At 42.2% G+C, this 27,387-nt stretch overlaps 1 protein-coding gene across 1 annotated transcript in view; it reads right to left on the bottom strand.

The window, feature by feature from the left end:
- HSD17B4 (hydroxysteroid 17-beta dehydrogenase 4) overlaps positions 1 to 27,387 on the bottom strand; it is a 640,476-nt gene that overhangs the window by 262,362 nt on the left and 350,727 nt on the right. The window contains exon 15 of the mRNA XM_069226895.1: positions 14,572 to 14,643. Coding sequence (XP_069082996.1) covers positions 14,572 to 14,643 — 72 coding nt within the window. The remainder of the gene's footprint in view (positions 1 to 14,571; positions 14,644 to 27,387) is intronic.

Below are 27,387 nucleotides of genomic sequence, written 5' to 3'. Positions count from 1 at the left end.
ATGATGTAGAATAACGGTACAGAGACGTGTGTTAAAGTTGGTATAATGCATCCTGAAGGGTAATAAACATCATTACAACCTGCTGCCAACTAAGGCCTGCTAGGAGAATCTACATTTCACAAACCATCTACTCCAACACTGTCCACCATTTTTGTCTCTGGGATAGAGTAATATGGAGCACACGTTAGGGGAATCTAAAGTCTGTCCATTTTATTTTGCATTTGAAACAGACATGATTAGACATAATGGGGTGTAAAACAGATGGCAATAGGAAAAGAGTTGGAAGTATGATGAGAAAAGGGTAAGATGAAAGCTGACGTTATTAGATTCAGGATGAAAAAGGACAAGCCATTCAAGGCTGCACAAGCTCCTACCAAGTAATTGTTGAGGCCATCTTCTATGGGTGTTGGGGTGGGAGGAGGAGAGAAAAAGTTAGGTAGCTAGCGGAAGGGAAAGGAGAGAGCAGAGGGAGAAGAAAACAAATAGGGCAATCTGAGAAAATCATGTATGAATGGACTACTAAAGAGCTAATACTTGCATATCTTCTTAGGGAATAGAGGTAGAAAAACAATAGTGAAGAGGCAAATTTTGGCTAACTTTAGCTGTAGTAGCCTTAGAAAAACAAGAGAAACAACCAAAACACGATTCTGGTTGGTGTGGTAAGAAAAAGAGAAAAAGTAGAGGGAAAGATCATAAGAGAAAGAGTTAGGAGAGGGTTATGGAGAGCAGAAAGAGTCCGGCCTAGTTTGATTATATAACTGTCAATTAAAATTCTGCATACATATTTGATAAAATTGTGATGGAGGCACTGCCCTCATTAAGGAGGTTAAATTACAGAGTGCCACATCTGCCAGTCTCAAAGCTTTTATTTATTAATTGATTTAATTGTTTTATATAGTGCTAGGTCATGGTTTCCTGCCCTTGACAAATGGTAAGGTCACACCCACGTCTACCAATCAAAATATAAATTGTAGCTTACTAAATGACTGGTTGCTTTCTAAACACAAACATAAAATAAGAGTGTAGCTACAGGAACACAATTTTGTGTTGTTCTTTATGACAGAATGGGCAAGCTAGATTTAAATGACCCAACACGCATTGGCTATAAATATTACATAAAGGCAGGAAGAAATGGGTAGGAGATGTTACGGTGGTGGATGAAGTCTCTCAATGTGATGCTCAATGACTCTTTGGAACTGAACAGCTTTTTAGGTAAGGCGATTGGTTTTAGGGTAAGCGTTTCAGCAACCTCCTCTATTTTCTTTTTACATGTGCACTGACTGCCCAACTCTGCGGTTATTTTTCTAGATAAAGTTGCCAAAATCATCAGTGTTTGGGCCTTTAAAGTGCCAGGAGGTGTTAATCTTGGGAGACTGAGATTTGTGGTTTGATGCTCCCCAAATAGCACACTCATCTTTTTAAAATTTTCTGTACAACCTAGTGTTCACCCACTTGGTGAACCTGCCTACTTAGGCAAACAAACACATAACTGATCTCACCTTCAGTTTATTTATTGGACTTCAGTTAAGATCATCAATGCTGGTGTGTTGCAATTTTTAGTAACTTTTGACAGCCAGGCTCTAGACCCTTTGAAGTCCAAACATCCTCAGGTCAAATATTCTACCTTACTGACAGTGCCAAATGACATACAAAACTAAGCCACTATTATATTTCTGGACGAGTGGAACAGCTTCCTAGACCCAGAGACTGTGCAGAGTCTATAAGACTGAGCACAAAATGATCCTCCTGCCCTACAGTCATGGCTGAACTCAACTTAAAATTGCCCTGAACAGTTATTGGCCTTTAGGTGTTCAATTAAACACCATCAAGACCACATTGACCAGATGAAGAGTGCTTACTGCTAGAATAAGATTGTTGAAGCTTCTAGGTTTTCCAGCACACTCCTCAAAATGATCAGAAAAATCACAAGCATTCACTGCTTATTCAAAGAGCTGCCTCCTTGTCCTGGCCCCCTTGATATACCTCTGTAAAACAAATTGTTGTCCCGAGATAGTCATTTTTGATTTGTGTTTTTTTTTATCATTAGAGAAGTAATTTAGCTTGGTTAAACTACTAATCTGTGCAATTTTTGTCTGGATAAAAATTTTAAAACTGGTTAATGTGTTACAGCGATGAATTAATATTTCAAGAACCATTAAATCTATATGCTTTGATTTGGTGTCAATACATAGGTTTTGGGGGTCTGGTAGTCTTATAGAGACAGAAAATAACTCCTCAGAACAACCCTTTGGCCATTTTCCAAAATGGTGGCGCTATGATGACTCATTTTAGCCATTGTATTAGTAATTTACTTTAATATTGTTTTTGTTTGAGGTTTTCCGTTGATTCAAATTCAGAAACATGAGCAAATCAGGTGGTAGCAGATGATCTTTACCTCCTGACAGAGTATTGCTAACTACAAAATCTGAGGACTCCTTCAACAAAGAAAAATGTGCCATATGCCAAACTAATCCGAAAGAAAAGCTAACATCTACTGCAGCTGGACAGAAGAGTTTGAGATGCTGCAGAAATATGGGAAGGCGAACTTCACAAAAGATCGTAACTGATGGGTGAAGAGGATCAAATATTTTAGTATAGAAGGGGAAAAAGCCTGGAAAAAAAACGGTTAAAAAATAGCAGAAACAAGTGAATCACAACAAGAATCCAAGTCTTCTGAGAAAGCGACAACAACTAAACCCAATGCCCATCCATTTAGAAGATCAATGGCTACCCCTTATCCACTTTCAACCACTGTTCAGAAAGCAGAGGATCTTCAATTAGTTATCTGTGGTTTAGCCAGAACAAGGGCTAAAAGGAATGCTGAAAGAACAAAGTACAGAGTATTTGAGTCTCAAACTGCAACCATGTTTTTATCTGCAGTTTCTTCCAAGATAAAGTTTTCAGCTGAGTAGCTGATCTGAACACAGAGGTGAATGTATTTGCAGAGGATTTGTATCCCCACCAGAACTGCATGCGTGCATACATTTAAAAATCTGAATATAAAGTGAGCTCCCAGCAGCAACGTAACCGCCATCCTTCAGTTAGATTTGCACTCTTTGAAAAAGCAAATTAAGTTTTAAAGGCACTCTTGAGTGGTGGCTACTGGTTAACACTTAGTGAGATCAGAGAAATAATGCTCAAGATGTTGGGTAGTGTAAAAGGCTTATAGCCTTTTGCTTTTCTCTTTGAGAATATTCTGTTGGGTGTATTTTAAGGGGGAAAACCGTATTTATTGATGCTTGGAGTTTGCCGTGAGAGGGTGGGGAAGGGTGAGGGGGGGGATGGAAAAGTTAAAAATTTTGCTCAAACCAGAGACTTTACTTTAGGTTGATATTCGTACTATGGAAGGACAATTCCACACAGGTATACCTTGCATAGGTTATGGTGAGCTTTCAGAGAAACTGGTGGACTATAATAATGGTAAGATGTGAGCTACAGTCTAAGATGTAGTCAATACCTAAGTAAAATTTATCAGAGATCTTCAAAGACCTAAACCTATTTTGTGGAACACTATGGGGCTTTAATAATCTAAGGAAGACCATTCTGGTGCTTGCATATCTTGGCAGGCATAGTGTTGCCAGACGTAGCTTTACTCCAGGAGACTTGCCTCATGAGGGCCGGTGAGGGGATGTTTGCTAGAAAATGGGGCTCTCAGATATTTCTTCTCCTATAACTCTTTCTTTAAGGAAGGTGGATACTAATTAAGTGCATAGCACATTATTGTCATCTGAGTATGATTGAAGACACCGAAGGCAGATACCTTTTACTGCAAGGGCTGATAAACAATGAACATGTAACACTGATTAATGTATATGGTCCCACATAGATCCCCTGATTTTTCTTCATGATCTGATGAGTATGCGACAAACTGGATTTCTACATTGTCATTTGGGAGGAGATTTTAATGTCACGCATACTGTTACTAAAGACAGATCCACACATTCCCTCAAAACTCCATTTTAAACTACGCAAGCACTTTAGGTGTGGACCGATAAATACACACCAAGTGGCATTAGCACAGCAGGCTCTCACATATGAGGGACTAAATCTATCATCCTTTCCTCCATGATTTGGAATGCTGCAGAGACTATTGACTATTATCAAAAGATGCCTGGATGCGAACACTGGAGATTCTCCCTTGCACCTTCTTCAATCATTCCCCAGTGTTCGTGTTAATGATGGTCCCGACACTAGGGAGTGGTGGTAGACCTTAAGCATTTTCCTTCAAGGACTTGCTGGATTCAGTATTCAAAACTGACATCAGGAATGTTGTTGAAGATTACTTTCAGCTAAATGAAGGTTCCGTCACAAGTACATTGTGGGAAGCCTGTAAAGCGTATATGCACAAAGACTATCTAGGTGTACTTAAATAAATTTGAGGTAAACTGGGGACATTAGAGAAGTATCTCAAAACGCTCAATAAGACATAAACAGGTATGCATCACGCCATTTGAATTCAGTGAAAGCGTGAATTGAAATACTTAAGCAAGTATACTACAGAAAGACAACAGAGAGAAAGTGAACGGATCAATTGAACGCTGGCTTGGTTACTCCAACCTAGAAGGAATTCCAGTGAAATCAAGCACACAGATGGTGCAAGCTGCACAACCAGACACCATTCTGGACGCTTACACCAAATATCACATACTATTTTAGACGAGTGGGCCAGGTGCCATCCATAAGAAAATGAAAGAATATCATTCTAGGACTAACTTGGCCTGACTTGATTCCCTGAAGTAGGATTCAATGACTCAACCTCTCACAGTAGGCGAGATCAGAAACATGATCAATTCCCTGCCCAGGGGATAGGCTCCCAAAGCGCACAGGCTGACTTGTATAAGGAAAAATGTCAACCTGCAGGCCCCCAGCCTGTTATCAATCTACAAAGAAGCCCGAGACAAAGGTATATCACACCCTCCATTGCGAGAAGCACCTATTTATTTATGGTAAAACAAGATAAACCCCCAGATAATTGCAACTTGTAAAAGCCACTATCATTGATTAATATGGATACCAAACTTATTGCTAAAATTATCACTATTTGCAGTCCTTAATGTAGGGCCTGGTACTGCCCAAAGAAGCAAGTTTCATTCCAGGTCGCTTGATATCAAAAAAACATATGAACATTCTTTGCTTTGACACACCAGACAGACATCAACATACCGGCTGCAGCTCTGCCCCTTGTTGCACAAAAAGCAAACAACTATCTTGATTGGTCCTATATGTTTGCGATGCTCAGATGAACGGGAATGAGAGACGAATTATTGAGCTGAATAGCCCTTTTATAAAATAAATCACTAGCATGAATTTGATAGACTCAAAGAACCTCCTCTACTTGTCCAAAGGCATGGAGTATAAGGCAGGGGTGTCTGCCTTTTGCCATACATTTCTGTGGCTTTTATCAAAATATTCCATGCCACTGGATGGGCCCTCTAGATCATTTGGGTTACCTATCTGATCTCAGTGTACTCCAATTACATAATACTTTAAGTGAGACATCCATCCGATAACATATCATCATCAATTAGAGAAGTTATATGTTCTGGACTTTTTTCGGGACGCCAGATCAACTGGAGTAAGTGTGAATGTATACCAATCACAAGCAAGCCGCAGTCAGAATTTCCATTAGAATAGTGCACCAATTCAGTGTTACGTAGGTGTAAAGGTACACTGGACCTAGAAAGGATAATACAAGATAACTTTGGGACTGCAGAAGACGAGACTGAGAAGAAATCTTTGGCTTGGCAACCCTCTTATTAGTATGCAGGGTTGCGGTTATCAAAATGATCTTTTTACCCAAACTGCTGAATGTGCATTTAGCATTATTGCCCCTGCTCCTCCAGTGAGACCTTCAGTGTATGCCAATGATCGAGTTCTCACACCCCAAGCCCACCAGTCAACTACGATTTTGTCAGATGTGCCTTCTGTTCCCTTGGGTTCCTCATCATCTGTGGAGGAGACTCGTCCATCTGCAGTTCCTTGTTTTCCACCCTCCAAGTCAGAGATGGTGCTTAATCTGCCCAGGAAGCTACTTGGTACGTGGTAGTTTTGGGGAATGTTCCCAGATTACGCACCTCATCTTCAGAGCCTTTTGAGGAGCTAAAAAATAAGGAGGTGCATTGGTTTAATTTACATTTGAATTTGGGGGCGGAGATTTATGGCTCTGTTAACATGGTCAGGAGAGTATGCTGGCTGCGGCCTAATGTAGAGAGGTGGGCAGGAGATTGTGTTGTGGTTAATTTCAACAAACCCACCATTGCTGCACTTGTTCTGACTACCATAGGTTCACTTAGATCCTCTAGATCCAAAAAACATTCAGGCGCTTACACTTGGTTTCTTTTATAAACCAGAAATGGCGAGTTGATTTCTCAGGAACCAGGGTCGGAGTTGGTTGAACTTGTGTAGTGGACTTGTATAGGCCCTGGTGGATTCCCCATCATGCCCCTTTTGAACAGATTTGCCCCTCTGGGTAAGCTTGAGTCCTGTGACTGACTCATTGATCTTGAGTCACTCACTTTGCCTAATACACCTCTCTCTCCCTCCTTAGTCGCTACTATTGGCAGCCTGGATGATCGCAGGCTGCTTTCTTGGAACATAGCAGGATTATCTTCTAAGTTTAGTGACAGCAACCGGGTACATTTCATCAGGGCATATCAGGTTACCTGTTTGCAGGAAACCTGGGAAGAACATAACCTTTTTATCCTAGAAGGCCTATCAAACTTATTTCTGTCTGGCAGTAGCCTCAGTGTCAGGTAGAGCTAGAGGGAGACTGATCATATTTGTATCAGTAGAGCTGTCTGGCCACGTTAAGGACCTAACTTGGGACTCAGACCAGTTGTAGGTTTTAGACTTATCTGTTCCCGGTTTTACACCATTAGTATTGGTTAATTTCTACAATGTGAAAGTTGGGCAGCTACGGGTATCCAACCTGTCTTGCTTGCATTCAGCTCTTGATTTTTGGCAGGGCATGGTTCTGGCCAAAATAAGTTCACATTAGTGGGTGATTTTAACTGCCATCTGTGCACGTGCCCCCTAAATGGGGATACATCTAAGCCTGGGTGCACGCAGATTGATGGGCTTCATATGGTCCACACAAAGGAGAGGATGGAGATAAATATGATTCTTAGCACTTACAATTTAGCCTTTGCTTTGGGGAAGTTGGTAAATTCAGTCAAACCTTGAATATTCCCCACATTTAGGGGGAGGGGCTGTGCATCTGTTACAAATTATATTTTTGTTTTCGCTTCTTTGTTTTTGTGTGGTTCTGATTTTAATATAGTTGGCAGTACCTTCAGTGATCACAACCCTTACCTCTAGGTATTGCAGGGCAGGGGGTGCTGTGAGGCCCCAGGCAGTAACTTTATGCGAGCCCTAATTTACTGATCAAATTAGGAGGCTCAGATTGTCTCAAAGAGAGCCCTGGAATTTAAAGTGACTCTTTTCTGAGTGTTGGAGGGCGATATTGACCTGCCTGGATTTGGGCTCCTCAGAGGGTGTCATCTTCTCAGCGTTTTCAGGTATTTCTCAGAAGGTATCAGAACTGTTAAGGGCCCCTATATTAATTATTGGATGGAAGGACCAAAAATGGTTTGACCAGGATTATTAAAAATCCCTTCGCCTTTTAAAGGCTGCCTTCAAGCAGGTTCCAAGAGACAGGGAGCTTGTTGTCTCCAGTTGCAAAGGCTGCAATAAGGCTCTAGCTACAGGTAGTTCCATCCTGCACAAGGCTGCGTGACAGGATCTAGCACAGGCCAGCAAAGACCATCCCGGTTTTGGAGGGTAGTAAACAAGCACTGCTTTGCTGAAGCTATGGGGCCAGCTTTGTGTCATCACATCTCAGAGCATCAATGGGTTGATAATTTTACAGGGATTTAATTTCTGGGCTTAGTGATGGGGAGAAGGAGCAGGGATGCTTACTCAGAGAAAGATCTAATGTTGTATTTACCTTGGATGAAGTTTCCCCGGGTATTCAGGTGCTGTCGTAAAACAAGGCCCCAGGATCTTATGGTATCCTAATACCCCCTCCCCCCCCTGATTTGTTTTTGGGTAAAATTGAGGTTTGGGAGCCAGTTCTAACACTAGTACTTAATGTAGCAGTCAGTCACGGAGGGTGTCCCGTCCTCATGGTCAGGTGCAGTAATAGTACCAGTCTTGTGTTACTGACTGATTTCCTTGATAGATGCAGTGGTGAAGGTTCTTCGGAGGGTCCTTTTACATAGGCTGTGTTGTGTGCAGACACAAATTACATCTTTACGGAGGTGCAATATGGCTTTAGGCTGGGCAAATCAACCGCGGATCAGTGTTTAAATCTGTATTTAATCATAAGCAAGTACACGTTGCCCGTTCTGGTTCACTTCATTTAGCCTTCATAGACCTCACATCTGCCTTCGATAGGGTCAATCTCAGGAAGCTATGGAATCTGCTTCCTGCAATGGGGGTTGACCCGGATACTGTGATCCTCTCGTCAGACCAGCATGCCAACACCACAGCTTTGGTGCGATACTCACGGAAGATGGATTGTACCGAGCAATTTGGCACCAGTAGAGGAGTGTGACATGGGTGTATTCTAGCCCCTTACAACAATGGGCTAGAAACATTGCTTTTCTATGGAAACATACTGCCCAAGGGTTGGTACCAAGTCTCTCCCGGTCCTACTATATGCAGATGACGCTGTTCTCATGATTTGTGCTGCAGTGGGCCTACATTAATTAGTGGATCAGTTTGTAGCTTTGATGAGTCATCTAGACGTGGCGGTAAATTTCTCAAAATAATACCTCATAGTTATTAGCCCCCAGTTCACCAGCTCTAAAACTTTCTAGGTGGGAAACCATACACAGGCCAAAGTTCAGTTTTTCTCATACCTTGGGGTGCTATTTGACATAAACAAGAGCTAGAAGCCCCTGATTGAGAAGCGGAGGTGTGAACTCATCAAGGCCACAGGTGCTATAGTAGGTTTTGCCCAGAGGTTGGCATCTTGGCCCCCCGAGCACCCTGGTCAAGCTTTACCAAGCTAAATGTGTCTCTAGTGCCTTATATGGTTGTGAGGCCAGGAATACACAAGTATTGACATAGTCCAAGGTGGCAGAGAATTGGTTTCTGGGGCGTATTTTGAAGGTGCCTAGGAGCACTCCAGCTTTCTCTGTCCACGAAGAGCTTGGTGTAGGCTGCATACGAGACCTTGCGGCTCTCTGCTTTGCTGGATCAAGAGCAGGACCGGAGGGGGTTCCCAGTTAAACCAGCAGGTCCTCTCAGATTGTTTATTCCTTGATCACGCACTTAAAATCCCTAGGATCGCCTATGTAAAGGCAGCCTTTCTCAGTATGAGAAGGGAGGATATTTTTTCTAATCCCTGCATCGTCTAGACTTTAAGAGGGTGAGGGATTTGTTTTTAGAAACGGCTTCACTGCAGAGTGAAATCACTGAGCTGAGGAAAACAATTCTATGGGGGTTTATACTGTTGAATTCTGTCCAAGGTATGGAGCCCTATTTAACCCTTGTATTAAACAAGAGGGACAGGTTTCTTTTGACAAAGTTTAGGTTTAATTTGCTCCATCACCTTCTGGCATCTCCAAATGGATGGTCCTATCCTGGAACATTGGGGCCCTGTGGTTGGGACAACATGTCTCCAAGGGATTCCCTGCATTTTGTGCTGTTATGTAAATATATTAGCATTCCAAGGAAAATGTTTAATATCCCCTAACTGAAACCCCTGAACTTCATTCAAGCAAGTCCAGCTCTTGTGTTTCTGCAGCTTTTATTGAATGAACATGTGTTATCTGATGTCTCCAGTTTTGTATGTGTTGCCTTGAGATCAAGGTGTTCTAGACCTGACTAATGAAATTGCTGCTACTGGGGAATCGTTTTTTTAAGGTAACCTATATGTGATTTTTTTTTTTTAATAGATTGGTATTGATTTTATGTACTGGGTAGATTATATCTTATGTGCTTTTATAGTTGTTTTTACAACCGAAAAAGATATATAACTTACTACTCTGCCACGCTGCACATCAGTTCACATCCCAAAAACATTTGGGGCTCCTCCAAGACTACCTAACAGCAAAAAGCATTAGGATTAATGAATCTGGGATTTACAGATAAAATGTCCACTCACACAAACAGTATTAGCAAGAGTCGAATTCGGGAAGACCCGGCGGGGTTATAAAGAGAATGGCATGTATTTCGATTTTTTTAGCAATGGGTCGCAAAGTGAATCAGTTTAAGTGGGAAGACGTAAAAGATAGTAATGCTCATCCATTGATTATATATACATTGTGGGATACTTGGGGTTGTTGTATCCATGATGTTAAATACTTGCCTGGTCTCCGATCACTCATCTAAATAAGTACCATCCTAATTGGGCACCACTGGACGCGAATCCTTTGGTCAACAAACATATGAAAGCGTTCTAATATTTGCTTGGTACATCACAGGGCACTTTGGATTGTATTCCGGTCATACTATCACAGTTTTTCATTTGGTTATAGATACTTGAATGGGATTATGAAAAAAATGATTAAAAAAAAAAAAAAAAGATTGAGACTAAAGCTGCGTCAGTGCCCATCCCAACAATGAAGCCTGATTAGGCAACGCCCAGCATATTATTACTCTTGAGAGGTTTGTTTTACGAGTTAGTGCGCTAAATATTTCTGTCATATTTTAGTAATTGATGATAAAAGGGAGATCAATCGATAATTGGGTTCTAAAGCAGCGTATAGTTGGGCTTTTCTAAATAAAGGTTTAAGCACACCTTTTTTCGAAGCGGCAAAGTGAGTGCCAATACTGAAAACTGGTTCAGAATAGAAGTGATGGCAGGGGATGCCACATTAGTCAATTCATGAAGAACTTGTAAAGGATAGATGTCGCCCAGGGATCCGAAGTTAGAGAACATCAATATCTGAATGGACAGCTGTTCTTGAGTAGGGACTTCATATATATTTAATGCCAATTTCAAGATTTTTTACTCCGGTTGTTGCAACTTTGTGTCTTTTCATTGGGGTTATCCTCGAGTTCAGAAATATGTCACTCCGATACATCCAAGCACTCAGCAAGCGTGTCTAGTCGGTCATTTATGAAAGAAGCATATTGCATTTTGCACAGAGGAAAAGCAGAATAGTAAATATTGCAGAAAAGTAGCGACTTCTACAGGGAGTGCAGAATTATTAGGCAAGTTGTATTTTTGAGGATTAATTTTATTATTGAACAACAACCATGTTCTCAATGAACCCAAAAAACTCATTAATATCAAAGCTGAATATTTTTGGAAGTAGTTTTTAGTTTGTTTTTAGTTTTAGCTATGTTAGGGGGATATCTGTGTGTGCAGGTGACTATTACTGTGCATAATTATTAGGCAACTTAACAAAAAAAAAATATATACCCATTTCAATTATTTATTATTACCAGTGAAACCAATATAACATCTCAACATTCACAAATATACATTTCTGACATTCAAAAACAAAACAAAAACAAATCAGTGACCAATATAGCCACCTTTCTTTGCAAGGACACTCAAAAGCCTGCCATCCATGGATTCTGTCAGTGTTTTGATCTGTTCACCATCAACATTGCGTGCAGCAGCAACCACAGCCTCCCAGACACTGTTCAGAGAGGTGTACTGTTTTCCCTCCTTGTAAATCTCACATTTGATGATGGACCACAGGTTCTCAATGGGGTTCAGATCAGGTGAACAAGGAGGCCATGTCATTAGATTTCCTTCTTTTATACCCTTTCTTGCCAGCCACGCTGTGGAGTACTTGGACGCGTGTGATGGAGCATTGTCCTGCATGAAAATCATGTTTTTCTTGAAGGATGCAGGCTTCTTCCTGTACCACTGCTTGAAGAAGGTGTCTTCCAGGAACTGGCAGTAGGACTGGGAGTTGAGCTTGACTCCATCCTCAACCCGAAAAGGCCCCACAAGCTCATCTTTGATGATACCAGCCCAAACCAGTACTCCACCTCCACCTTGCTGGCGTCTGAGTCGGACTGGAGCTCTCTGCCCTTTACCAATCCAGCCACGGGCCCATCCATCTGGCCCATCAAGACTCACTCTCATTTCATCAGTCCATAAAACCTTAGAAAAATCAGTCTTGAGATTTTTCTTGGCCCAGTCTTGACGTTTCAGCTTGTGTGTCTTGTTCAGTGGTGGTCGTCTTTCAGCCTTTCTTACCTTGGTCATGTCTCTGAGTATTGCACACCTTGTGCTTTTGGGCACTCCAGTGATGTTGCAGCTCTGAAATATGGCCAAACTGGTGGCAAGTGGCATCGTGGCAGCTGCACGCTTGACTTTTCTCAGTTCATGGGCAGTTATTTTGCGCCTTGGTTTTTCCACACGCTTCTTGCGACCTTGTTGACTATTTTGAATGAAACGCTGGATTGTTCGATGATCACGCTTCAGAAGCTTTGCAATTTTAAGAGTGCTGCATCCCTCTGCAAGATATCTCACTATTTTTGACTTTTCGGAGCCTGTCAAGTCCTTCTTTTGACCCATTTTGCCAAAGGAAAGGAAGTTGCCTAATAATTATGCACACCTGATATAGGGTGTTGATGTCATTAGACCACACCCCTTCTCATTACAGAGATGCACATCACCTAATATGCTTAATTGGTAGTAGGCTTTCGAGCCTATACAGCTTGGAGTAAGACAACATGCATAAAGAGGATGATGTGGTCAAAATACTCATTTGCCTAATAATTCTGCACTCCCTGTATTTTATACGAGAAATCCACAAACTGTCTCCTTGGGTTCCTGTGCCCTGTTAAAGGACATTGTTGTAGCTTACATAAAGTGGCATGGACAAACGAGCATCAAATACAAACGTGGCTTTCATAGTCTACAGGAAACTTCTGTTCACATTTGACACTCAAATACGCTCAAAACAACACGTTTTAAGTGGCAATCATTGGTGGCCTGAAGGTAACCAAGACCTGACATCCAACTGGTTCTCAGACTGGCAAAAACTTGGCCTGCTTTTACTAGGATGCCATGTTATATGTGACTAAAACTGGAATTTGCGGCTCGCAAACAGCATTTTTTGCCGTTTGCGACTCGCAAATAGTTTCCTGCATCTGGCCCAAAATGTGCAAGCCATCATGATCAACGGTACTCTTCAAAGAGCTGCTAATTACTTGACCCACTTGTGACTGATTTTCAGACCTTAATTACCAGGACTGTTCATCTGACATTAAGCAATAAAAATATAACATTTTGAAGCCACCTCGTATTAATTTAGAAAACTGGCATGCCAAAGTACAATGTATCTCCTAAAGGCAAACAGTGCTTAACTTCTAGTAAATTGAGAACACTGACTAAGATGCCATGAATACCAAATCATTACACCTCTGATGGGGATGAAAAGCTCTAGCACTGTACTTACTCGGGGTGTTCCATATGTTTCCTGGTTTATATTTGCTTTCTCCCGTGTGAAATCCTTCTGTGCACTGATATAATTTCCCCCCTGGGTTAGGTAATTTACACAGTAATTATACGAAGACACACTTGAAAAGGTTTGCAGGTTTGTGTGTGCAGATTTACCTTTGATTGAGTTTTTCTATGTAGAATGGCTCTGCACTGAAGAAGATAGTCGCTGTTTTGCGAGTAGTGTATGTTATGCAGAACCATTCTGTTAAATAGGAGTGCATGCAACGAACTGTGGTAAAAGATATGGCTCTAAGGCAAATATGTAAATGTGAAACATTTTGCGACCTTTGAGAAACTGCATAGTGTTTTCAAAACACTGGCACAAAAGGCTTGAAATGAACTTAAAAATGAAGAACCTTAAGAACCTTGCCCACTTGTAGAATCACTGCAGCGCGATAGGCAACGTTTCAGCAACACAATTCGAGACAAAACACTTATAAATCACCTTGAACAATATAAGCTACTCACACCTAACCATCAGCTGGCTTTAGTTGAGAGGGTTAGGCTTGAAGCACACACGATACATCCTATGTGCCAATATTCATTGGCATAGGACATGTCTGTGATTGTTGTGGCCTCTGATCACTGTGCGCTTCCTGGAGGCTGGACTTCCAGTTGGATGTGGGATTTCCTACAACTCCGTTTCTGTGTGGTGAGGAGTCGTGTCCTAGTCTCCAGGTAGAGTCTCCCTGCCTTCCTACGTTGTCCTTTGCCCCAGTCGTTCCGAGTGCTCTCTTTCGCCCACCTAGCCATGAACTCCTCTTGTCCCAGTCTCCCTGACCTCCCTGCGCGGCAGTCTGACATGGTCTTCCTTTCTCCCTGCCTCACTGTGTTCGTGTCCTCGTGCTGGTGGCATGTCTCCCCGCGTTCCATTCTTGGCGGAGCCATTTCTCCCACTGTTGTGTTTCCCTGTGAAGCAATCTCACTCTCATGTCCGTCTTCTCCTCCCATTATCTTTTAAAGTTTACCATCAGTGTGGTAGTGAACTACAGCCATAAATTGGGGTGCAGTGACAGCCAGGGCCCCAGCGGGCGTGCACGTGCTGCACGATTGCTAGCGACGCCCCTCCCACCGTCAATGGCTCACCAAGCCCCCGTCTTCCGCGTCCACATACATATATTGCGCAGCGGCCTTTTACAAAGATTTGAATTTACCGTCCAGAAGTATGACTGCGCCGGAACCTTTATCAAGGACATCTGCGATGGTGGCTGTGAACGTCAACTGCCCTAGAAATTAACAGAAGAGAAAACGCATTACCATGCAGCGATGAAATGATTGCACTTGACAAGGTACCAATATTTACTTCATAAAACGACAAGACGTATTCTTCGGGTAGCTGGCAGCCTCCAAGAGAGCAGGCTTCCAGCAGCAAATAGGAGGCACTAAATTAGACCTCCCATTACAGAGTAATGTGTATGCAGTGAAAGTGTGTGGGAGCAGGAAGGACGGGACACAATAAACGCGTTCTAAAGACGGGGCAGTCTCTCCTGAGCTAATGCTTATCGAGCGTACAAGGGGACTCCGGTCATGAAATATTTATGAGCCCGGGCAGAATCGGCCTGCCTCATTAATTTTACATCCCACTAATTAATTTCGCATCAAAATAGTTGTGACAACATCTGAAGTGTGACATTATAGAAGTATTCAGAAAGTAAACACTCGCCACCTACATTCATGTGCAGTGCTGTGCCTGCCCGCCGAGTAAAACTAGAGGGACACTTCCATGCCTCACACACCGAGCGGAGAAATTTAAGTTCAAACAATCTTTAAACACATAGCCGGCTTTACTCCTAAAATCGCGGATATAAATGTGTTTTCCTTCATCCAGGGCTCTGCTGAAAGTGATTGATTTTGAGAAGGAAGCCGGCACTATGGCTCGAATCCTAATGTACTGTCAAGCCTCCAAAACAACCCTTTAAAACGTACTAGAACGGCCAGATTTTGAAGGGAAAGCAGAAGTATCATTGGTTCTCAGACGATTTCTCCCAAAATCTCAACTCCAACGATGACCGCCTCAGAGAGCCACCCTGGGTGCGTTATATATGGCTTTTCCTGGCCACCTCCATTATGAGCTAGACCAGCGTTTCCCAAAACTGTGGGTCTAGCCCACTGGTGGGTCACGAAATTCCTGGTATAAGTCGTATTTAAATATCCTGCTTGTTTGCAAGTCACTCATCTCCGGTCCTTATGCTCAAAATACTTTGTTTACTAAGTAAATGCACCATGACGCCAGCAAATATGCATATGCATCTGTGCCCAGTGGTGTGTGTCTTCTGGGCACTGTCTTATTTAAACCATGTTACAGGTAGATTAACCACTAATATGTTTACACGTCTTCACACATACGGATCTTCAACAAGGACAGGAGTCAGGAATGGTTAAAGTATTTTAACTATTAGGACTGGGGAGGACTGAGTTACAAATCAAGCCCAAGCTTTAAATGTGACTGATTCAGACCCGGCCCTATTTACCTTTCAAGCAGGACTTCAAGCAAATCACTACATTAAATTGGCTAGGTAGTCTAATCCCTCTCTCGCCTGAAGAGAGGCATGCTGACTGAAAAGACCAAAGCACTGCAAGCTGCTGCCCCAAACTCAGGCCAAGGCAACTGATCTGCAAAAACAGAAAAACATATACCATACATTTGTCAGGAGTCAGGAATATCTGTGGATCATCTGTTGAAGAAGCGGATTTCAGCTTCTGTGCAAACAGGGTCAGAAGGAAACTATGCCTGTATGTTATTATTTGTAACATAAGGCAAAGAAAGTCCATGGGGCTCAAAAAATAGACTACGTTCTACCAGACTCTGCACAATTGTGCCATAGAGCAACACCTGAGCAATTCCGTGTGCCAGCCAGGAGGGGTTGTTCTAGCCGGCAACAGATTTCCCACCCAAAATTTTTTCCCACCTCACATCCATTAAAGCTGCGACGTACTACATAAGCAATCCAGCAATACAAAGGGGACTTGGACAAGCTTCTATGCATCTGCCCAATACAGAATAAGCACAGATGCATGAACATGCCCTTGTGTAATAAAGATTTACAACTGCTTAATAAAAAAGGAGTTTCCTTCATGTGCAAGAGAGCATTGTCCCATGGACATGAGATCCCCTATGGCGACGGTGTATTACTGCACGGGAAGAGGTAAATACAGGATATCAGGAGGTGCAAAGTCGGTGCAACCCGAAGGTACATTTTGGAAAGGGAGTGCCCAGAAATCCCCTGGCAGGGTAATGCAGTGTCACACTGCACCACACTGCACAGGGGGATCCATGCCACTTTCTTAGTCAGGACACCATCTGCAGTGATCGGCATAGTGGTTTCAAAGCATTCCTCTGTCGTTCACTAATGTGCTCTCCCCATCGCCTCCCAACCCGGGAGGTCGTGCCTAGGCAGGAAGAGTGCATTCTTTGTAGTGCAGAGCACAGTCCTGGTCTGCACCTAGAATTGAATGCTAGTATTCATGATTGCACTGATTGTGTAAATGCCAGATAGTCGTACTCTTTGCATAAAAGAACATTTGCTGTTGAGAAGTAGCACTATATCTGGGGGAAACTCAATACATTTTTATCTCAAGACTGGCACGGCTAACAAGGCAAAGGGACTCCCAGGTCCTGGAAAGCTCCTAAAGAATCACAGAGTGATATGAGCCTGGCTGGCTGGTCTGGCATTATTCTATTATAAATGTTAGACCATAAAAAAAGAGAATGTAAAACAGAAAACCTACAGAGACTAAACTACTCACACCAGGCATGGCAAAATTCAGGATACGTCCAATGCTGCATAAATGTAAAACACCACTTAAGGCAACAAATGGCAAATTGTAATGTAAGCATTGGTATTTCTATAGTGCTGAAAGCCTCTTTTAGCGTATTAACTGAGCACAGTACACAGCAATAAGGCTGACACTGGAACTGCATCAAAGAAGTGGGCAGAGCAAAAGAGGCCATAAAAGCAGCTGCAAATCTTTGGCCTCTGGATTTTATTTAAGCACTGCCCACAATGATTCATGAACACAGTTCTCTCAGAAGGTCCATGGGTTTTCTTTTTAGAAATGTACCTCCCCAGTCAGAGAAGGGGGGGACATTTACCTACATCTGACAAAGGACAGCTTTCACTAGTAATGGAGATAAAGCTACCTTAAAAATAGAACAGAATATTGACACACAGTACAGAGCATGAACAGTGAATTTTATTTTTCACTATACCTGCCATAAGTCAAGAATGTTTGGCCTTGCCTACTTGACCTGCAAGCATCAATACTCACGAATCATTTCAGGCACATCAAATAGGACAGAATAGATCTAGGATTGATGAAGTATCGTTGAAATGATTGAATGAATATTTGTATGTATTTGTATAGAGCAAACCTTGCTAGCCAGCAATAAACCACTGAACAGTCAGAGAACCCCACAGATACGATTCATTAGCATTTACATGGACACAAGTGACAGGGTAGCTCCTATATAGTGGAAGGACAGTATTCCTTGTAAAGGTGAGCCTTGGCCTTACTTCTGATTTCATCAGTTGGGTCAGTGCTATGTGAGTGGGGATGCTGTTTCAAATCCTGAGAGTGTAGACAGAGAAGGCAAGTATTCTCGTTTTCTTTTCCTCCACAATTTAATTTCAAATCTGGCAATGCCCTGCGTCCTGTTATGGTGTTGTCCGCAAGACAGTGAGATTTTTTTAGCCAGGCATGGGTAGTAGCCACTTCTAGTGGCTTTGCAGATGATTCAGTTGTTCTTGAAAATAATGTGGTTCTGGAGAAGGATCCAGTATAATTTTTTCACAGTTGCAGTGATGTCAAAATTCAAGACCTTGATGAGAGAGCCGTGGCATGAAGCATGCCTGTGGAGGTGCGAGAGTAATGCTGGATAAGATATTGAGCATAGCGTTACCTCTGTGCAGCTGGAAGAGTCACAGTTTTTGGACCATTTTTCTGTAATCAGTGTCTGGAAGGAAGAGTTATATACTTTTCAGCAGGGACAGTTGGTGCCATGCGGTCTTGGCTTTCCTGGAAATTAGTTCTTTCAAGTTAAGGTCTGTGACAACAATGCAATTTTGCATTGTCTGTCAGTTGAAGTTCTCTAGATGCATGCCAGATAGGCAGGCTAGAATCATTGACGGACGGGATCTGTTTTACAAATAGGAAGAACTGTTTGTCGGGTTAGGCTTTAGATAGATACTTAACATTCAATTCTGGATTAACTTGAGGTGGGTGCTGAATGCCACTGACTGAGTATCCTTTAAGGTTGCATTAGTGTATAGATGGATCTGTATATTGTTAGTAAGGTTCTAAAAGGTTTCACGTCGAGATTAAAATGGCGGGAGAGAGGATGGATCATTGGTGTGCTCCAGAAGAGTTCAGAGCACAGTAGGGATCCAATTTTTTGGGATGCTCTTTCTGTAAGAGATGGTCGGTGAAGTAGAAAATGAACCATCACAGGACTATATCTGAGAAGCCCAAGGGTATTTTCAGGATGTGAATGAGCTCCAGATCAACTGTCGACATGGCCTAGAGGTTGAGCAGGATTAGGAGGCAGAGTTCTTTCCGGTTATTGGTGAGGACAACATCACCTATTACTCGACGAGTAACTATTTTTCAGCTGCAGCATGCTCTGAAGGCAAGTTTGCAGTCCCACAGAAAATAGTTCTTGTTTGGCTGCTTAGGCATGGTAGATGGATTATGGGGTGGAAGTTAGCAAAGTCGTCGGGGTCAAAGGTTAGTTTCTTCAATAAGGGATCCTCTGTCCTGTCTTGAAGACATCCCCAAAGAATTGCTCAGCCAAGGGAAGAGGGGAGTGAAGGCATGTCATCGAAGAGATATGATGTTGGGAGATAGTAGAATTTGGTAGTCTTATGCAATGATCTAAAGTGAATTCAGGATCTTGGTAAGCTTGGTGCACAAGTGGAATCTGAAAATCAACCAACTGGGGAAGCAATGGGTGATGAGAGGTAGTGTAGCTGTCAATTTTGTGTTGTTTAATTGAATTTCATTTTGTTGATCTTGTTGAAAAATGGATCTATGCATCACATTTATCAAGTGACTGAGGGACAGGAGGATCTATGAATGGATTGTTCCACTACTTTTTTAAAGAAAAGGGAAGGGCAGGGCCAGAAGTGCCCTAAGTGCGGGACAGTAAAGCCTATCTAACATATTCAGAAGTAGCACAGCTCAAAATTAGCAGATGTCCTGGAGATCTAAACCCCAGAGTGGAATCTCACTTGGGCTTGAGTCAGGTTAGAGCTTTTTCAGCTGTGCACTGTTCACCAACACTTTTAGTCTCGCCCTAGTCCTCTTCAGGAAAAACAAATTGAGAGCAGGGAGCAGCTGCAACCTGTAAGTGCCCAAAGACAGCGATCAAGGTCAGAAAGGCATAAGGTAGATAGATACTCTTTGCAGAGCCTTAAACCGCTTCTTTGTGACACAGAAGTCCTTATCTTTTGGGTCTGGTGGCTCAGTAGACTAATGGATCTACTCCACGAGTGTGTGTAATCGTGAGTCAAAGGTTCACATTTTGGCAAGTCCACTCAACATTTCATCCTGTTGAGGTTGACAGAATTAATACTATAACGTTGGGGAACAATAAATATATGTTAAATAGCGCTAAAAGGCCCACAGGGGTTAATGTGCACTTTAGAAATACATATGTTATGGTATGTTTCTCTTCCTGACAAAGTCATAAGAAGAGCATCATATCCTATTGAAGAACTCCGTTTTGATATTTTGCGTGGAATACTGGAATCAGAAAAAGAGAGGTGTTCTTAAGAAACACACATGCCCAAGTTTTTTGGGTCTGGATTCAAATGTGCAATCCCTAGGTGAAGACTGCAGGAAGAGAGGTGGGGCATATTTCCTCTTTACAGCACTCTGCAGTACATGTTTTGTCTATTGTTCAAATTACTATACCACTGACATATTTACACATTTATTAAAACATATTAGGTGAAATGTACTATAGATGTATACAAGAATTAAGTAAAAACTGATTTTTTTTCGTAATAAATCCGAAACCACGTATTTTCTTGCGAGGGGTTGGAGGGTAATGATGTGATACGCAGAGGAATGAGGGGGTAGGGAAGAAATGGGGGTCTTTGAAGGATCCATCTCCTTAGAAAAACAAAAATCAATTGTGACATAAAAATGAAAAAGTGTAGAAACGTTTTCTTGTAAAGGCTAGTGGTAATATTTTTCTTGGTTAGTGGATTCAAGATTATCACATAGATCCTTTTTAATAATTTCCTACATTCCCACTGTGAATGGTGCTTTCATACAGGCACACTCCCTACACAGTCCCATAACCCCAAATTCTTTAAACAGAGTTTAGGGAAGCTGTCAGTAAATTTATATCTACGTATATGATGATTGTTATAAGTACTTAAAAAAAAATCTGACCACTCCCAAAATGCTTTACTCTTATAGAGGCAATAACTGGATTGCCCTTTGTGGAAAAATAATTTCTCACCCTTCGTGCAACCACTGTTTATTTGATATCAGGACAACCATATTGAATATGGCATCCATTTTGTGAGTGTTTTAAACACCCCGTCGCAGAGGAAATAGGCAGAAAAAGATGTAGCTTGAAAGCAGCTGCATCGTGTAATATGCCTAAGGCCGAATACCAGACCGGCCACATACCTGCGGTTAAGCCAATTTTGAGAAAAACTAATTTCGACGGAATAACCTGCAATTGGAACAAGGTCATACCTGCCATTTACTACACACTATTATACGCTTCAGCTGTTTGCACATTATTTTGTTTGTAAGCAATCTCCCACTCCTCTCCCCTGAGGCATACAAATGTTTTTATACCTAACTAGTGGAAAATGATTGAACCTCTGCCATTTGTTTGTATGTAGTAGAAAATATATAAAAGCTCTATGCTGGCGAAGTAAGACAGACTACTCTCTAACCCGCTTGGTGAAGGAGCTCTCCCTTAACTCGAGTTACTGAATAAATCCCAATTATTCTCTACGTCTCGGACCCCGTCTCTTTCCTTTATTTTTTTATTATTTAACTTACAAGGCAAATTCAGAGGCATTTTAAATTATTTACCACATTTTGGCGCCCGAACAGGGACTTTCCCTTCTCTGCACGCGCCGGTTTTGCCTGTCGCGGGTTTTTCCCCTACTCTCTCTCGCGACGGACTTTAGGTGCACCCGGTGGGGATTTCCCGCCGAACTCCCTCGGAGACTGAGGGGCGGACCAGCGCCCGGCATACACATGAGGCGGTGAGAGACGCGGAAAGTCCATACCCGAGTCCGACAACGAGGAGAAGAGGAGTCCGAGACGTCCGAGACCACTCAAAACGCGCAGCGTCTGGATTCGATCAAAGAATAACGAGTTTGCTTTTCGGTGAGTACTGCTGAAAAGTATCAAGACGTTTTCTGTTTAAACAGAAACGGTATAGATATACATTAAGAATGTCATTATTTACTAAATTCAAGTATCGGGCAAAAGAAAAAAAATTGTTAGAGAAGGCGATTGCACTCCCACCCAAGGACACTCCAGCCAGGTTCATGTATAACAAACATGGTATGCCCGCCATTGTATTCTTGGACCTATGGGTAGAATATACTAGTCAATTAGCGGAACGATTCAAATGGCCAAGTACGGGGACTTTTGATATAGAAAATGACCTCAAAGTAGAGGAACAGTAGTTCAGGAGAAAAGCAAGACAGGGCCAGTTAGAGGCCATAGAATGGTGAAGGAAAGAAGCCCATCGGAGGCAAGAGAAAGCTCAAGGAAAAGTTGAGAAAGCCCAGAGAATGTCAGGAAAAAATAGACAGGAGGAACTACAAGAGAAAGGAAAGGAGGTAGTTCTCGAGCAGATGATAACGGAAAGTAAAGGAAATGTTACAGGTTTATACCCCGTACTGCCAAGTTGTGAAAATTCCTGCCCAGATAAATTAAAAAAGAATCCTCTCCTTCCCAGTGCACCTATGCCCCCTGATGATTCGGTGCTAATAGATTTATTAGATGTGCCACCCCCATATTCTACCAATACACGACCACTCTTACCCGTACATAATCTACCACCATTGGTTTCTCCTGAAACTGTCGAAGAACTCTCCGAAGCCGCGATATTTCTCACTATAGCAGAAGAGGATAAGAAGGACGAAGCGGGAGGGGGAGAAGCAGAAGGACAGTGCCCACACGATCCCGTATCCACGATATACCCCGCCTTAGGAGACGAGGGAAAAAGACTAGTTGCCATTTGGAAAAAAAATAGAAAAGATCCCCGCTGTACAAAATAATATTAATGGTATGCTAGAATTCATGTTAAGAGGGGGCGACTCTACTTCCTACCAAGATGTCTTGAAAGGAAGAAACAGAAAACAACAAATGTATATATATACCTTCATGTTATATCTATTTGCCCGATACTTCCAATTTAAGAAATTAAGAAATCCGGCAAAATTAGAAGATTTAATGGAAGAGGTGGCGGAGGAAGGGGGGGGGGGTAAGGGAGAAGGGGTGGATTCCAAATTAAACAAATTATTAGATCTTATGAGGGAACATAGACATAAATTTAAAGAAGGAGCAGTAACTCCCGAGAGGAAAATCAGTAAACAGCACCCTGTACGATGCGTACCACCCCTAGGGGATAGGTTTGCTCCCCTACCTGCGTTCCCAGAACCTCCCAGTAGCGAAGAATTATATGAGGAAACTGAGGAAGCTCTCGACTGGTTCTTTGAACAAGAACCGCCATTAACAACCGAGGAACAAGAACTTGTCCGTACTGCTACCCTATGGACTTCACAACCGAAGATTTATAATTCAGACATTATAGCCCAGTTATACTCTAGTTTACCCCTCACCCAGCGTAGGTTAGCAAGTCTGTACATGATACAACATCTGATGACACTGAATAGAGTTTTCAGACCCCATCAATCTGTCCTTGAAGACTTGTTATCCAAATGTACCTCCTTGGCCTTCTTGCAAGATCCTGCACACTTCCTTAACATATTTTTAGATGCACGACAGGAATATCATGATGAAGTGGCTAGGACACTCCTTCGGGCCCGCCATACTGATTACGGGGAGAAAGAAATGTATCGACAATACCCTCTCAGAGAGGTCCATCCTAGAGTAAACGCCGCAAATGAATTGCAGAAAGTTTTTGTGTGTACACCTCTTACTAAATTAGAAATAATGAAAATGAAAGAAATGGTACCACCGCATTCCAAGGATCCTGTTGGTTTTTTTAAGGAACTCACAGACGTCCTTACTATGGGAATATATACCTTAGCAGATCTAACAATTATACAAAAATTTTTGCTGCCCCCAGGTATTTATGAGAAATTAAGGGGACAAGACTGGTTAGTGGATAACGCTAATTTGAATTGGGCCGCCCTAGAGACAAATGACAAAGCCAGGGCAGCTGGAGCCGACATACCAGATGACGTGAAATTAGCACCGACCCTCATTCTTAAAGTTTTGTCCCAACTTCTTACCACAAGGAAAGAGGATTGGGATGCTATCTCCGCCTGTAAACAAAAGGCAGGTGAAGATATAGGGGATTATTATACGAGATTAGAGAAATGTTTCACTGCCAATAGCGGTCTTAAATTAGAAAGTGATTCATATGCACATCTTTTTGTATCCAAATTGGTGGAAAACAGCCTCCCGAAGTTAAGGGAAACAGTTCAAAAGGTGGAGAGCTCCTGGCAAGCACAAAGTCCCTCCCAAGTCCTACGGATATTACAATACCACCAAAACAGGATAAGGGGGGAAGAAGAAAGCGAAAAGGTTAGGGTAAAAGAGACTAAGTTAAGAGCACTAGTGGCACAAACAGTGATGCCCAAATCAGGGCCACAACCTCAGATACAAAGAAAGGTTAATAGTTCTAAAGGTGTTTGTAACTATTGTAAAAAACCAGGACATTATGTTAAAGATTTACAAGGGAACGTTACGTGCCCAGTTCTAAAACATAATGTGGCCAATGGGAAAACTACACCCAGAATACATGTTCCTCGAGATCAGTACAGACCTCAAGAAGGAACGCCCCAAGAACAGAATCAAGGAATACCAAACACAACGCAAATGTACATATCGGATGAAAATACTGGATATGCCGATTTTCCCAGGTTTTTATGAGGTTGCCCAGGGGGGGTTGAGGATAAATTGCCCCTTATCCCTATACCTGTGGACCAAACTGGTCCATATGTAGACGTTCACCTCCTGGGACAAGACAAGAAATTCCTATTGGATACAGGGGCAAGTAAGACAACGATAGATCATAACAAGCTCCCGCAAGCTCCACTCTCTGGGAATAAAAATATTTCGCTGGGTTTCTCTGGTCAACCCATTACAAGTAATACATCAGAGCCATTACCCTTACAAATTGGCCCCCTTACCACTACAACAGATCTTCTCTTGACTGATGCTTGCCCCGAGAATCTATTAGGAATAAAACAATTGAAAGAATTAGGAGCCATAATAGTATGCTCCCCCCAGGATGTGCGTCTGTTCCTTCGAGACTTCAAGGGCCATTATACAGTCAGAGATTTAGATCCTCGATTGGCCCACCTCCCAGCCGAGTTGTGGGCCACCAGTCCCACATCGGTCGGGCGGATGGTCATTACGCCCCACAAGATCATTTTAAAGGAGGGAGCCATACTACCACGACTCCGGCAATATAAAATGCCTCCACAAGCTGAGAAAGACCTTACCTCCATTATAGAGGACCTCATCACTAGTGGGGTGGTGATCGAAGTACCATCAAATACCGTGAATTCACCCGTATTACCTGTGGCAAAGAAAGTACAACAAGGAGAAAATACCAACTATAGACTTGTGGTAGACTTACGAGAATTAAATAAATGTGTTGTGGCACAACATCCTGTCGTACCAGACATATCTACCCTTTTAACAACAATTGATTGTGAAGCCACACATTTTACCGTTATCGATGTCAAAAACGCGTTTTTCAGTGTACCAATACATGAAGACAGTCAATATTTGTTTGGGTTCTCATTATCCGGAAGGAGTTTCCGGTTCACCCGAGCTCCTCAAGGATTTACTGACAGCCCGAGCATCTATAGCCAAGCACTAAAAAGACAGCTAGACACCATACAAATGCCTGATCAGACAGCTCTTCTGCAGTATGTCGATGATATACTCATTACGGCCAGATCTGAACAGTCATGTGTCGAAGCTTCATTATTGGTATTAACATTCTTGGCTGAAAATGGCCACAAAGTGTCACCAAAGAAATTGCAATTTTGTCAACAGCAAGTGACCTACTTAGGGCACTTGCTGTCAAAGGAGGGAAGACAGCTAACAAAGGAGAGAATACAATTGATACAAAATATACCACAGCCAAAAACACAGAGACAGGTACGCGAATTCATAGGACTAACATCCTACTGCAGACAATGGATACCCCAATTTGCACTAATATCAAAACCACTTGTAAAATTGACGACATTAGAAGCCAGCACGTCACCCCAGCTTCCCTGGACAGAGGAACACACGCTCGCTTTCAAAACATTGAAAGAGGCAATGTGTCAGGCTCCGGTGTTGGCCACCCCTGATTATCATAAAGATTTTACATTATTCGTCACTGAAAAGAATGGGACCGCTCTATCGGTCCTGACACAAGAGCAAGCTGGAAAACAAAGACCATGTGGATATTTTTCATCCACCTTAGATCCTGTAGCACAAGCTCTTCCCGCATGCCTGAAGGCTGTAGCAGCAACAGCTCAAGCTATTAGACAAAGCAATGCTATAGTATTGGGACACCCTTTGATAGTACGAGTTCCCCATGCAGTAGAACTATTACTTAACAGAACACAGACGCAACATCTAACAATAGCAAGACTGTCAGGGTATGAACTGACACTTTTTCAACCTCACATACAGATTTTAAGATGCAATACCCTGAACCCCGCTACACTCTTACCCATTCACGAGAACATAGAAGAGGTACATGATTGTATGGAGGTGATTGAACAAGTGACGAAACCACGAACAGATTTAAAAGACACTCCGTTACCAGATGCAGAAGAAAATATTTATGTGGATGGCTCCTGTAAAAGAACAGAAAAGGGGGAGATAAGGGCCGCCTACGCTGTTACCACAAATACTCAAATTTTAGAAAGCAAACAGATACCCATTCTCTCAGCACAAGCGGCTGAGTTGATAGCATTGAGCAGGGCCTGTCGATTGGGTAAAGGAAAATAAATAAATATTTATACTGATTCACAGTACGCCTTTGGAGTAGTACACAATTTTGGAAAATTATGTAGAGAAAGAGGATTCATGACATCGCATGGATCAAAAATACAACATGCAGACATGATAACACAATTGTTAGATGATATACATCTACCAGAACAAATAGCTATAATAAAATGCAAAGCACACACAAAGGGAACAGATCATGTTATATTAGGAAATGCATTAGCAGATCAAACAGCTCAAGACATGACACAGAAAGACGTAGAGAGTACGCTGCATCACGGTCCCGAATTTATGCATATGCAGGTCGCACGAGATATAACTATGGACATCCAAGACATACAGAGTCACGCCACAAATGAGGAAAAAGAAAAATGGAAAGAGGAAGGAGGGATACTAACTGATCAAGGATGGATGACACCACATAAAGCAGTTTGGTATCTCCCTGATGCCATGGTGCAGATTATTATAGATACAATACATGGACCAGCCCACTTGGGGGAAAAAGCTATGCTAGACGCAATACAACATATATGGGACAATAAACATCTTAGGGCAGCAGCCAAACAAAGAGTCCAAACATGTATGATATGTTGTCAGTATAATATTGGAAAAGGCACAACAGTAGGGGCAGGAGGATTTCATCCTCCTGAGCACCCTTTTGAAGTTATACAGATGGACTATATACAAATGGAAAGGTGCAGAGGACAGAAATATGTACTCGTAGTAGTATGTACATTAACACGATGGACCGAAGCTTATCCTGTACCTGACTATACTGC

The sequence above is a fragment of the Pleurodeles waltl genome, chromosome 1_1, assembly GCF_031143425.1.
Source record: "Pleurodeles waltl isolate 20211129_DDA chromosome 1_1, aPleWal1.hap1.20221129, whole genome shotgun sequence".
Classification (NCBI taxonomy): domain Eukaryota; kingdom Metazoa; phylum Chordata; class Amphibia; order Caudata; family Salamandridae; genus Pleurodeles; species Pleurodeles waltl.
This window is presented reverse-complemented; position numbering and strand designations above follow the sequence as displayed.